At 40.6% G+C, this 12585-nt stretch overlaps 1 protein-coding gene across 7 annotated transcripts in view; it reads left to right on the forward strand.

The window, feature by feature from the left end:
* The window catches only part of METTL21A (methyltransferase 21A, HSPA lysine), a 51170-nt gene that overhangs the window by 12573 nt on the left and 26012 nt on the right, over positions 1 to 12585 (forward strand). For 3 of the 7 annotated variants that reach the window (XM_012446053.3, XM_064373100.1, XM_012446055.3), the window contains exon 4: positions 6139 to 8871. The exons of 2 other annotated variants lie outside the window; for them this stretch is intronic. In XM_012446053.3, the coding sequence (XP_012301476.2) occupies positions 6139 to 6536 (398 nt within the window). In that variant the 3' untranslated portion in view covers positions 6537 to 8871. Of the gene's footprint in view, positions 1 to 2005; positions 3002 to 6138; positions 8872 to 12585 lie in introns of those variants that run through there. 2 more of the 7 variants (XM_021667150.2, XM_064373101.1) reach the window with 2 other exon arrangements.

The raw sequence follows: 12585 nt of genomic DNA on the forward strand, positions 1-12585 counted from the left end.
TGCTCTGTCACCCAGGATGGAGTGTAGTGGCACAGTCTCACCTCACTTCACCCTCTGCTTCCTGGGATTCAAGCAGTTCTGCCTCAGCCTCCCGGGTAGCTGGGAAATTACAGGTGCATACTACCATACGTGACTAATTTTTTTATTTTTAGTAGAGAGTGGTTTTTACCATGTTGGCCAGGCTGTGGCCAGGCTGGTCACGAACTCCTGGCCTCAGGTGATCTGCCCACCTTGGCTTCCCTAAGTACCAAAAAATAATAACATCATGCCTAGCAGGTAAAAATAATAAATTATTTCCTTGGACTTTATATCAGGCAATATCATGATTTGTGAAATCTGGCTGTGAGTTACTAGATAAGCTGAAATCATACAAACAATAGATCAAAACTGTTATGGAAAACTCTGCAATAAAAGTCAGTCAATTTCAGCAGAGCACGGACTCTTTAAAAAAAAGTCAACCAAGGCCAGGTGAGGTGGCTCACACCTGTAATTCCAGCAATTTGGGACGCCAAGGCAGGTGAATCATGAGGTCAGGAATTTGAGACCAGCCTGACCAACATAGTGAAACCCAGTCTCTACTAAAAATACAAAAATTAGCCAGGCATGGTGGCATGTGCCTCTAATCCCAGCTACTTGGGAGGCTGAGGCAGGAGAATCGCTTGAACCTGGGAGATGGAGGTTGTAGTGAGCCGAGATCATGCCACTGCCCTCCAGCCTGGGGAACAGAGGGCCCTTACAGAGTTACTTTTTAAATCCAGATAGCAAGGAAGCTATCAAAGATGACTGGGTTATGTCAGAGGCCACTGGCAAAACATTGGACAATCTGAACATAGATAATGATAACTACAATGGATCAAAGTACATCAGTAACAGTAACCTAATTAGTTATCTTTGGAGGACGCTGGGAAGCCAACTCTTTAAAATTTGTCCTACCTTTCTTATTCACATAATTACTATACAAAATGAGTAACCAAACGGTAATTGAGAGAAGCTTTTCTTTATAGAAGTTTCTCAGCAAATGCAAAAGGAATAGAGTGAACTGAGGATCTGGACATTGAGTAGTAGTGAATGCTCATGTCACAAAAATAGAGCCTACCAGACATTATGTACCTCTTGATGAAGAACACACCACTGCCTCTGAAATAGTCCCATTCAAAAAATCAAGTTCAAATCAAACAGATTTATAGGAGATACAGAAGGCAGAGGCACATGCTAAATGGGGCAGTCAGCAAAATCTAGACTGGGAAACCACAGGACACATGTTCTGCTTCTTTCCTAAATTGCAAGGAGAAAAGGATGGAAAGGAAACTGACAGAATAAAAGATAGACTTAAGGAATCCTGTATAGCCCCCATCCCAAACAAGCAAAACAAAAACAAAACCTTAGGTAAAACTACAGTGTTCAGGGATGGACGTTTGGGTGATAAAACTGGAGTGATTCCTGTGAAGGCCAGGAGAGGGGTTATTTGTGGGCAGGCTATTTGGGAGCTGGTTGGTGGAGGGTGTCTGGGGATGTGGCAGCAAGGTGCAAGCCACTAGCAACCTTCACCTGGATCATTGTGGTGCCTTCTCACTGCTTTCCCTGCCTCTGCCCTTGTCCCACAAGTCAGCCCATTTGTACTTCTGCTCAGACTTTGCAGTGGCTTCCCATCTCACTCAGCAAAAGCCAGAGCATTTTCAAAATGTGACCCGCATGACCTGTGAGGCCCTAGATGATCTGCCTTTCTTTCCACAACTTCTCTGACCTCATCTTCTATGACTTGATTCCTCGTTCACACTGTCCAGCCACTCCAGCTTCCTTGCATGGCTTCTCTAGGCCTTTGCACTTGTTCTTCTCCCTACCTGGAAAGTTCCCCCCACTGGTATGTTATTCCCTTACTCCCTTCCTGCCTTTACCCAAGTTACCTTCTCATTGAGGCCTTCCCTGTCTACCTAATCTAATATTTCATACCCACCTCCCTTCTTGACATCTCATGTCTCTCCTGCTTTTCTGTTTTTTTCCTTAGCATCATCATCATCATCATCATCCATATCAATGAACACACTGGATATTCTATTTTTTTTTTTTCTTTTTTTTGAGACAAAGTCTTACTCGTGTTACCCAGGCTGGAGTGCAGTGGTGCGATCTCGACTCATTGCAGTCTCTGCCTCTTGGATTCCCATGTTTCTCTTGCCTCAGCCTACGGAGTAGCTGGGATTACAGGTGCCAACGATCACACTTGACTAATTTTTGTATTTTTAGTAGAGACAGGGTTTCACCATGTTGGCCAGGCTGGTCTCAAACTCCTGACCTCAGGTGATCCACCTGCCTTAGCCTCCCAAAGTGCTGGGATTACAGGTGTGAGCCACCACGACCAGCCGGATATTCTGTTTTTTAAAAAGACATCTTACTGCCTGTCTCTCACTTGAATGTAAGCTGTATGAGGGGAGAGGTTTCTGTCCCATGGCTGACGGTAGTCATTCAGATATATGGAATTACAGGGAGTGGTCAGCTGACATTAAGACCCTATTCAGAATTCTGGAATACCTACCAGATTAGAAGTAGCCTTTGAAATGCCTGGGACAGGCATTAGAGAAGGCCTTTATGAGCTGGTAAAATGAATACTGAGGTGAGGTGCAAATGACTCAGTCACTCCAATATTGCCTGCAGAGTGCTCTGTGTACTGTTAAGAAATTCAGAGAGATACAGTTCTAGCTCAACCCCTGGAAAAGGCTATCTGCAGTGTTTTTTTAAAGAGATAGGGTCTCACTCTGTTGCACAGGCTGGAGTGCAGTGGCATGACCATGGCTCACTGCTCACATGACAAAATGCCAAAAATAGGGAAAGGCTGTTTTGTGAGGTTAAAATTTTAGAAAGAATGATAGGGCTGCCTACAGTGGCTCATACCTGTAATTTTGGCACTTAAGGAGGCCAAGGTGGATGGATTGCTTGAGCCCAGGGGTTGGAGGCCAGCCTGGACAACATGGCAAAACCCTCTCTGTACATTAAAAAAAAACCAAAAAACTGGGTTCATTGGCTCACACCTGTAATCCCAGCACTTTGGGAGGCTGAGGTGGGCGGATTGCCTGAGATCAGGAGTTCAAGACCAGCCTAACCAACATGGAGAAACCCCGTCTCTACTAAAATATACAAAATTAGCCAGGCGTGGTGCATGCCTGTAATCCCAGGTACCTGGTAGGCTGAGGCAGGAGACTCGCTTGAACTCAGGAGGCAGAGGTTGCAGTGAGCCAAGATCGCGCCATTGCACTCCAGCCTGGGCAACAAGAGCAAAACCCTGTCTTTAAAAAAAAAATCATAGAAGAGAGAAATTGGCTAAGAAATTCCAGTCCACCTCTCCTTAGGCTGTTATGAAACAGCCAATCTATATGTGTTTAGGCAATACATATGTAATCACTGGAAAATTAAAAGCTTAACAATTACTGAATTGTATGACAGGAATGTAGGTGAAAATACTTGTTCTTTAAGTGCTGAGTAAGTTGTTCTTTAAGTTCAGCCTTGACCTCCTGGGCTCTAGCAATCCTCCCAACTCAGCCTCCTGAATAGTGCCACCACACCTGGCTAATTTTAAAATTTTTTTGTGGAGATGGGATCTCTCTATGTTGTCAGGGCAGGTCTTGAACTCCTGGGCTTAAATGATGCTCCTGCCTTGGCCTTCCAAAGTGCTGGGATTACAGGTGTGAGCCACTTGGCCTGGCTGTCTGCAATTTTTACTGTTAGAAGACATGAAAACTATCATTGAAATCTGCCCATTGGGTAACACACTGTCTAGCAACGAATGGTCAAAGTGGTAGGTCCAGGCTTGTAAAATCTAACAATTTGAGCATTTTCTTTTTCTTTTTCTTTTCTTTTTTCTCTTTCTTTTTATTTTTTTTTTTTGAGACAAAGTCTCATTCTGTTGCCCAGGCTGGAGTGCAGTGGCATGATCTTGGCTCACTGTAACCTCCACCTCCCGGGTTCAAGCGATTCTCCTGCTGCAGCCTCCTGAGTAGCTGGGACTTCAGGCATGCGCCACCATGCCTGGCTAATTTTTGTATTTTTGTATTTTTTTTTTTAAGTAGAAATGGGATTTCACTATATTGGACAGGCTGGCCTCGAACTCCTGACCTTGTGATCCACCCGCCTTGGCCTCCCAAAGTGTGGGAATTACAAGCATGAGTCACTGCACTTGGCCAACTTGAACATTTTCATCAGTATCTCATACTAGGACTGTAAATTTCAAATTGAATTACTGCCTAATTTATGTGTCAAGAAACACTGAATATAAGCTGCCACTGAAATAGTGCTTACTGCAATTAGTCTGGAATCCTGTGGGGGATTACCTATGAAGATTACAAACTGAAGGAGGATGGAAATGAGAAAGAATTTTACGAAAGATGGAAACATAATTTTAAATATCAGAATTTCTGGGACCAGAAAGAAAGAGGATTACACATATTATATCTTTCCTACGACGTAGATGAAGCGGATCAGACCTGACCTTATGTGTTTGCTTCACCTTAAGGGTTTGATCTTCTTTTACGTTGGTTCAAAAAAATCGATCTTTTTGTCAACAATCCGTAAGAAACAGTTTAATTTTCTACACTGTGTATAGAGACTTAGCATTAAGAACAAGCATTTTAACCTATATGACTGTAATACAGTTAAGTAATTTTTAAGCTTATAATTTTTTAGTAATTATAAACGAAAAACACATATGTTGGCTGCTTCATAACAACCTGAGAAGTGGACTGGGATTTCTTAGTAGCCAGTTTATCTCTTCCATGATTCTTTTTTAAACTTTAACCTCACAAAACAGCCTTTACCTGTTTTTGGTATCTTGCCATCTTTGCAATAATAGTCTGCTCCCAGATTTTTTTTTTTTTTTTTTTTTGAGACCAGGTCTTGCTCTGTTGCCCAGGCTGGAGTGTATTGGCGCAGTAACAGTTCACTGCAGCCTCGACCTCCCAGGCTCACATGATCTCCCACCTCTGCCTCCTGAGTAGCTAGGACCACAGGTGTGCACTGTGCTTAATTAAAAAAAAAATTATTTGTAGAGATGGAGTCTCCCTGTGTTGCCCAGGCTGGTCTTGAACTCCTGGGCTCAAGGACTTCCCACTTCACCCTCCCTCAGTGCTGGGATTATAGGCATGAGTCACCACACCTGGCCTGCTCCCAGATTTTCCATTCTTGGATTCCATTTTACCCTGTGGCCAACTGGCTTAAAGATAGTGACCTAATGAATACAGTATGGGCCAGCTTTGTTGGCAGAATTCAGAAGCATCAGCCTGTGTCACTGGTTAATTCTGCAATTTTTTTTTTTGAGGTGAATTATTGCTCTTGTCGCCTAGACTGGAGTGTGGTGGCAAGATCTCCGCTCACTGCAGCCTCTGCCTCCCAGGTTCAAGCTATTCTCCTGCCTCAGCCTCCGAGTAGCTGGGATTATAGGCACATGCCACCACGTCCGGCTAATTTTGTATTTTTAATTGGACACATTGGCCAGGCTGGTCTTCCAACTCCTGACCTCAGGTGATCCACCCACCTTGGCCTCCCAAAGTGCTGGGATTATAGGCATGAGCCAACGTGCCCAGCCAATTCTGCAATTTTTTTTTTTTTGAGATGGAGTTTCACTCTTTTTGCCCAGCCTGGAGTGCAATGGTGTGATCTTGGCTCACTGCAACCTCTGCCTCCCAGGTTCAAGCGAGTCTTCTGCCTCAGCCTCCCGAGTAGCTGGCTGGGATTACAGGCATGCACCACCACGCCTGGCTAATTTTGTATTTTTAGTAGTGATGGGGTTTCTCCATATTTGTCCAGCTGGTCTCGAACTCCCGACCTCAGGTGATCTGCCTGCCTTGGCCTCCCAGAGTGCTGGGATTACAGGTGTGAGCCACCTCGCCTGGCCCCAGTTCTGCAATTTATAGGCACAATTTTAGCAAATAGCAGGTATGTCATAGAGCCAAATCAAGATTCATTTTTACCAGTAGTTAGTGCAAAAGGAGCTATGAGTCATTGTTTTATTGCAGCTGTCCATGAAAGGCATGATTGATACTCTGCATATCAGATGCAATATTTAGAGACACTCTTACATTTAAATTCACCCCCTCTCTACCTAACAGAGTTGTACTGATGTGCACATCACTTTTTCTTTGTCCTGCATTTTAGGTGCTCATATGACTATCACAGATCGAAAAGTAGCATTAGAATTTCTTAAATCAAACGTTCAAGCCAACTTACCTCCTCATATCCAGTCCAAAACTGTTGTTAAGGAGCTGACTTGGGGACAGAATCTGGAGAGTTTTTCTCCTGGAGAATTTGACCTGATACTTGGAGCTGATATCATATATTTAGAAGAAACATTCACAGATCTTCTTCAAACACTGGAACATCTCTGTAGCAATCACTCTGTGATTCTTTTAGCATGCCGAATTCGCTATGAACGGGATAACAACTTCTTAGCAATGCTGGAGAGGCAATTTACTGTGAGAAAGGTTCATTATGATCCTGAAAAAGATGTACATATTTACGAAGCACAGAAGAGAAACCAGAAGGAGGACTTATAATTGGCTGTAATTTATAAGAATATTGTCATTGAGTGTGTCACTTAAGGTCTTAGACTATGAATCTAACCATATTTAATGAAATGGCTTACTGTACAAAAAGTCTGACCCCAAGGTTCTCAGGCAACAAAGCACATGTGCGGTTTTAAAACAAAGCAGTGCCTCCTCCCACTGCGGTGATTTTTAGTCATACTTTACTTACTCTGAAATCCAATTAACATTAAAGGATTAAGTGTGAGATTTTGGTTTATGCTGTTTCTGTATTCCATACTACTCTTAAACAGTTTCCACTGATGATATGAAAGTCTGGTATAAAGATGTCTTTAAATGAGTAAGTTTTCTTTAGTAAGATTAAATCATACAAATTGTTTTTAAAACCTTCTGATATATACAGTGTTTAGCCGAGTTTTCTAATTTTCTGGATGTAAAATAAAAGGTTTAACATACATTCCTTGAGCTGCTAGTGCTGTTGAAATGTTTTGCCCCATTTAGGTCCTAAAAACTTTTAGTTGGTTGAGTAGGATATGAGTTTTTGGGGTCTCATTTCATGCATTTTGCCTTAATTTCAGGTTTTTATATATAAATAAAGGAATTGAGTACAAATAAGATTTCAGTTACTTTTTGAAAGCACTTGAAATCTTGGACTTGAATAGGTTGTCTATTTCAAGTCAAAAGCTATAGTTTTCCTTTTCTGCTTTTCCTTCCTCAAATGTTGTTTCAATGTAATTCTTTCCTGAGCTTTCCCTGTTTCTTAGTAATGCATAGGATGTCATTAAAGTACTTTAAAATCTCATCCCTCCATGAGAGGTAAGCTCCTTTTGTATCGTATTTGTAGCTGCTCATTCAATGTTGGTATTTCCCCATAGACTGTAAGCTGCTTGAGGGCCAAGAATGCTTCTGCCTCTTCGAGTTTTGCTTCCCCTATACCTTCTGTATATTTCATAACCAAATAATGAAAAAGATATATTCCATTTAAAGGGCATTGACTTTGGGTTAAATTATATATTGTTTTAGGATTATCTCTGATACACTTTGACGTCTCACATACACATGGACTTTTCTTTTTACAATGCAAAAATTGAAACAATAGCTTAAACAAATTTAGACTGCAAGAATATTATAATCTCAACACAGTATTTGGTAACTAATAGATTTCTTTTAAAAAATCTTAAAAACAGGACCTTTTCTTCCTTTTGAACCTTTATCTCAGAGGTGAAAACACCCAGTATGTTGTTTTCTACATATATTGAAATAGCAATTTTACTTTAATAAAGATGGATTAAATGTTGTGAGCATTCTGTGATATACCAGTTCAACACAACTCTAATACACATGGAATGGAAATATCCATAGCTTACTGAATCCATAAAATGTCAGTACTGTACCATGAACATGGAAGATTGTTTAAAACAAAATAAAGCCTGGCAGTATCACCAACACCATAATGGCAAGCCAGTCCCACTTAGGTATGTTATTAGAAATGCATATATGAATTAGAGTTTAGTTTCTTTAAGATCCCTAACTTTAAAGATAGGTATTAAAATGGATGGGGCAGGGTGGGATAGAGGTGGGGAGCTTCAACAATATGCCTGGATGTTCTACCAAATGAGGTAAGCTGTTCTTGGGTTATGTTTTCCGTTTTCATAAAACATTAAGAATTAGAATAGGTCGAAGGTAGTTTTTTCCCTTGCCCTATAGAATAGGTCGAAGGTAGTTTTTTCCCTTGCCCTAATTAGAAGCACAAGAAAAAAACAATCAGCAGAAATAGTTGGGTTGTCCAAGTAATTTTCCTGGCTTTGGGTTTAGAATGTTGTTGCAGGTCTGGTTCCTTGGGGAAGTAGACTTAGGAGATTGAGATTATGGTGTGAAAGGTTTAAATGGGAAAACTTTTTCCAAGATTAATATTCTGATCTTGGAAAGCAGAGAGACTGGGAAAGAGGAAGAAATTGGGCTAGGATGTAGCTGGGGAAAGTCCTCAGCTAATGCTTTAGAGTCGAGATGGTCCTGCGCTTAGGCCATATTGAGGTAGGGTGATGGGCCTTTATGACCTTGTGTGGACTAGTGGATACAAGGGTCTAAGGCTGAAGACAATATTAAGAGGGACTCAACTGGGAGCATCAGCCACCAACATTCCCAGAAGCTGGAGAAATGAGTGTTTCAGGTGTGTGGGGTGTGTGTGTGTGTGTGTGTGTGTGTGTGTGTGTGTGCGAGAGAGAGAGAGAGGAGAAAGAGCACCTGCATATCTGGGCAGTACACCACAGTGTCCACTACCATTGTCAGTGAAGTTGGGCCGTATTTTTTTACTTATTTTATTCCATAAATGTACATTTTAAGTGTCCTTGTTTTGTCCTCAAGTTAATAGAAACCTAATCCAAACCTATTTTACTAAGTCTTGATTCTCACTCACATTGCCCAATTTCTTTAAACAGTTATGCAGTTAAGAAATCCCATGGGTATCCCTAACTTTTCCCCCAATTAATATCAAATACTGCTGCCAAGATGCTATGTTAAAATATGTGTATGACACCAGGTTCTTGGAATTCCACTATAAATGCTGTTTCCAAGTAGATTATCACTTAAGTGTAGCTTGCTTTAGTTCACAGTAGATGGCCTGGATACCATCTTCAAATAGTAGTTGATCAAAATGCTTTTATCTGTTAACTGAACACTAGATTGCAAACTCAGGGCAGAATAACAACATTATTTGGAATGTTTTAGCAAATACAATTATGCTCCTAAAAGGCAAGGATGATAGCTTATATTCTTTCTCGCTCTCTCCCTCTGTGTGTATATATACATATATATTTTTTTAAAGATGGAGTTTTGCTCTTGTTGCCCAGGCTAGAGTGGAGTGCAGTGGCGTGATTTCGGCTCACTACAATCTCCACCTCCTGGGTTCAAGTGATCCTCCTGCCTCAGCCTCCTGAGTAGCTGGGATTACAGGTGCCCACCACCATGCCCGGCTAATTTTCTATATTTTTAGTAGAGATGGGGTTTTATCATGTTGGCCAGGCTGGTCTCGAACTCCTGACCTGAAGTGATCCACCTGCCTCGGCCTTACATTCTATATTTCAAGTGGTAACATGGTGCCCTGTTCATAAAGGGAGCTCACACTGACTTATGAAAAATACATATTTCTTTACAGATGAGTTACCATATACCTAATTTATGTGCTTCATTTCTCCTTGCCCAAAGTATGGGAGAAATAAATTCTCAGGGATATTAAAGTATCCAGACATACTCTGAATAACAAAATTACCATAAATTAATGTAAAAGATTCACCTCCAATAATCAATACCATTTAATTGCTGTTTATGGGAAGCATTTACTGCCAATTCTTTAACACAAATAAAATTTTAAAGTACTTAAAAAAATCACGGTATAATGTACCCAGTACCGTTAAGTGGCCCTACATATAGGGCTTCACTTAATAGTTGGTAAAACAGACTTACAATTTTTTTTAGTGTTAGAGGAACAGTCATAACCTCCCTGCTCCCCAGAAGCTCTACCTAGAGAAAAGCAGCCTTCTCAAGGTCTTTAACACAAACGTGGTCAGTAAGTGTAGTTTGTGTCGAGAACCCTGCTCTGGGAAGCTGGAGACTTGTGTTGTCTTAGCACTGACATGAACAGCACAACACCGGACAGTCCTTAGCTCTGTTTTACCTTAAAACTTAAGGATTTTTTTGTTGTTGTTTTTTGAGCTGGAGTCTTGCTTTGTTGCCTAGGCTCTGGAGTGCAATGGGGCAATCTCGGCTCACTGCAACCTCCGCCTCTTGGGTTCAAGCGATTCTCCTGCCTCAGCCTTGATGGGGTTTCACCAGGTTGGTCAGGCTGGTCTCAAACTCGACCTCAGGTGATCCAACTGCCTCGGCCTCCCAAAATGCTCGCCCGGCCCAACTTGAGGATTTGTTAGCTCTTTCTGCTTTAAAAGCATGTTACACCTTTACTTCTACAACCAGAGAAGGGTTAAAAATTTAATAATGCTAGACAAGATGGCATATTGAAAACTTGTTTCGTTGCTGAGAACAGTTGCTTCTGAGGATGAGATTAGAAGAGAAAACAGTGTTAACAGATGATAAAAGAAAAACCTACCTACTTCACAACCTTATGTAAGTCTGTTTGTGCCACTTCTAATTTTCCTTCCCGAAAAAATTGCATAGACTGTAAAGTTTGACATAAAAATACTAATCAACATTAAGTTGATAAAAATTGTTTAGCAGATACCTAATAATAATTAGGAAACAATCTCTAAATATGAAGAAAACCATAATTCAGAAACAACTTTTACTTCTCAGTATCCTGGAGATACAAGGTGTGCAGACCTAGTTACCAACCTGTTTATATCTGTAACAGTCAAAAGTTTCAAACAACCAAAATATCCCCCAACAAGGGTACTGGTTAAACTGTATCTGTACAATGGCAGCAGTTTATAAACCACTGTTTGTAGCTAAAAAAGAGAGAGGGAGAACATACATTATATTTGTATATATATGCACAGATTGTCACTAAAAACACAGAAAACTGATTTTTAACAGTTTGCCCTTTTGCATGATTTTTGTTTTTACAAGTGTACATATTACATAAAGTAAGTTTGAAAATGAGGACGTTATCAAGAAAACAAAAACTTATAGGAGAAAATATATAAGGACCTAGTAGCCAGAATTTACAAGGAACTCAGAATCCAACAACAAAAATTCAGTGAGTAAAGGACTTGAACAGACATTTCTCCAAAGATATGCAGGTGACCAAACACAAGAAAAGATGCTCCATATCAGTAATCAGGGAAATGCAAATGAAAACCTCAAAGAGAGGCCACACCCATGAGGATGGCTGTAATTTTTTAAATGGCAAAATAAGTGTTGGTGAAGGTGTGGGGAAACTAGAACCCTCATATATCAATGGTGGAAGGCAAAATGGTACAGCTGCTGAGGGAAAGTTGGACAGTCCTCAAAAAGTTAAATGTAAAATTTCAGTATGACCCAGCAACTCCACTCTCAGGCTTATAACCCAAATATCAAAACAGGGACTCAAATACTTGTACAGGAATGTTCATAACAGCACTATGAACATTAGCCAAACTAGAAACAACTCAACTGGATGAATGGATAAACTTGAGGTATATACTTACAAGGGAGTATTATTACTTAGCTATAAAAAGGAATGAAGTACTGATAACAAGCTACAATGGATGAACCTCAACAAGATGTTAAAGAAGCTAGACCAAAAAAGTAATACACATATTGTATGATTCTCACAGAAATATCCAGATGTCAATCCACAGAAACAGGAAGCAGATTGATGGTTGCCAGGGGACACGGGGGAGGAGAAAATGGAGAGTAACTGCCTAATGAGTATGGGGCTTTATGTTGGAGTGATGAGAATGTTTTGGAACTAGGTAGAAGTGGTGGTTGTTCACCATTGTGGATGTACTGCTACTTAACTGTTCACTTAAAAAGTTAATTTTTTAATGTGAATTGCATCTTAATTAAGGTACTGCTTTTCTGGGTTTGCCCTAAACAATTTAACGGATGGATAGCGGCACCACTTATGAGATGCAAAAACTAGCTGAAGGAAGAGTTTTGTCTTGGGCCTGTGTTTTGCAACCTGAGTGTAAATGACGTATGTATGTCTAGAATTCACTGGAGAAGTGAGCACTAAAACTAAAAATGCGTCAGAATTTTATCTTTGGATGTGACTTCTCGAGGATGGTCTTGTCACTTCAGTGTCTGGTCAAGTGACAAGAGAAGATGGGCAATCTTTACCGGAAGGTCCAAGCATGTGAATGTGACAGGGTGACTTCAGATTCTTATTTGCTCAGAACAATCCTACTGACACCCCCCCCCCGGCTTGTAATTAATGTCACTCTCAAAAATGTCTCATTTTGTACAGTGAATTATGTAATCATCTTTGTAGAAATGAAATTCATTATTCTAATACAATGGTACGGGCATAGCAGGCTTGAACATATCTTGGCAGTAAAGAAAAAACATACAAATAATGCAGCTGCTTATTTTCAGATGTCTCAGAACTTATTTCAGAAGTTAATAGTAA

The sequence above is a fragment of the Aotus nancymaae genome, unplaced genomic scaffold (assembly GCF_030222135.1).
Source record: "Aotus nancymaae isolate 86718 unplaced genomic scaffold, 86718_ANA_hifiasm-v0.15.2.pri h1tg000008l, whole genome shotgun sequence".
NCBI classification, from domain to species: domain Eukaryota; kingdom Metazoa; phylum Chordata; class Mammalia; order Primates; family Aotidae; genus Aotus; species Aotus nancymaae.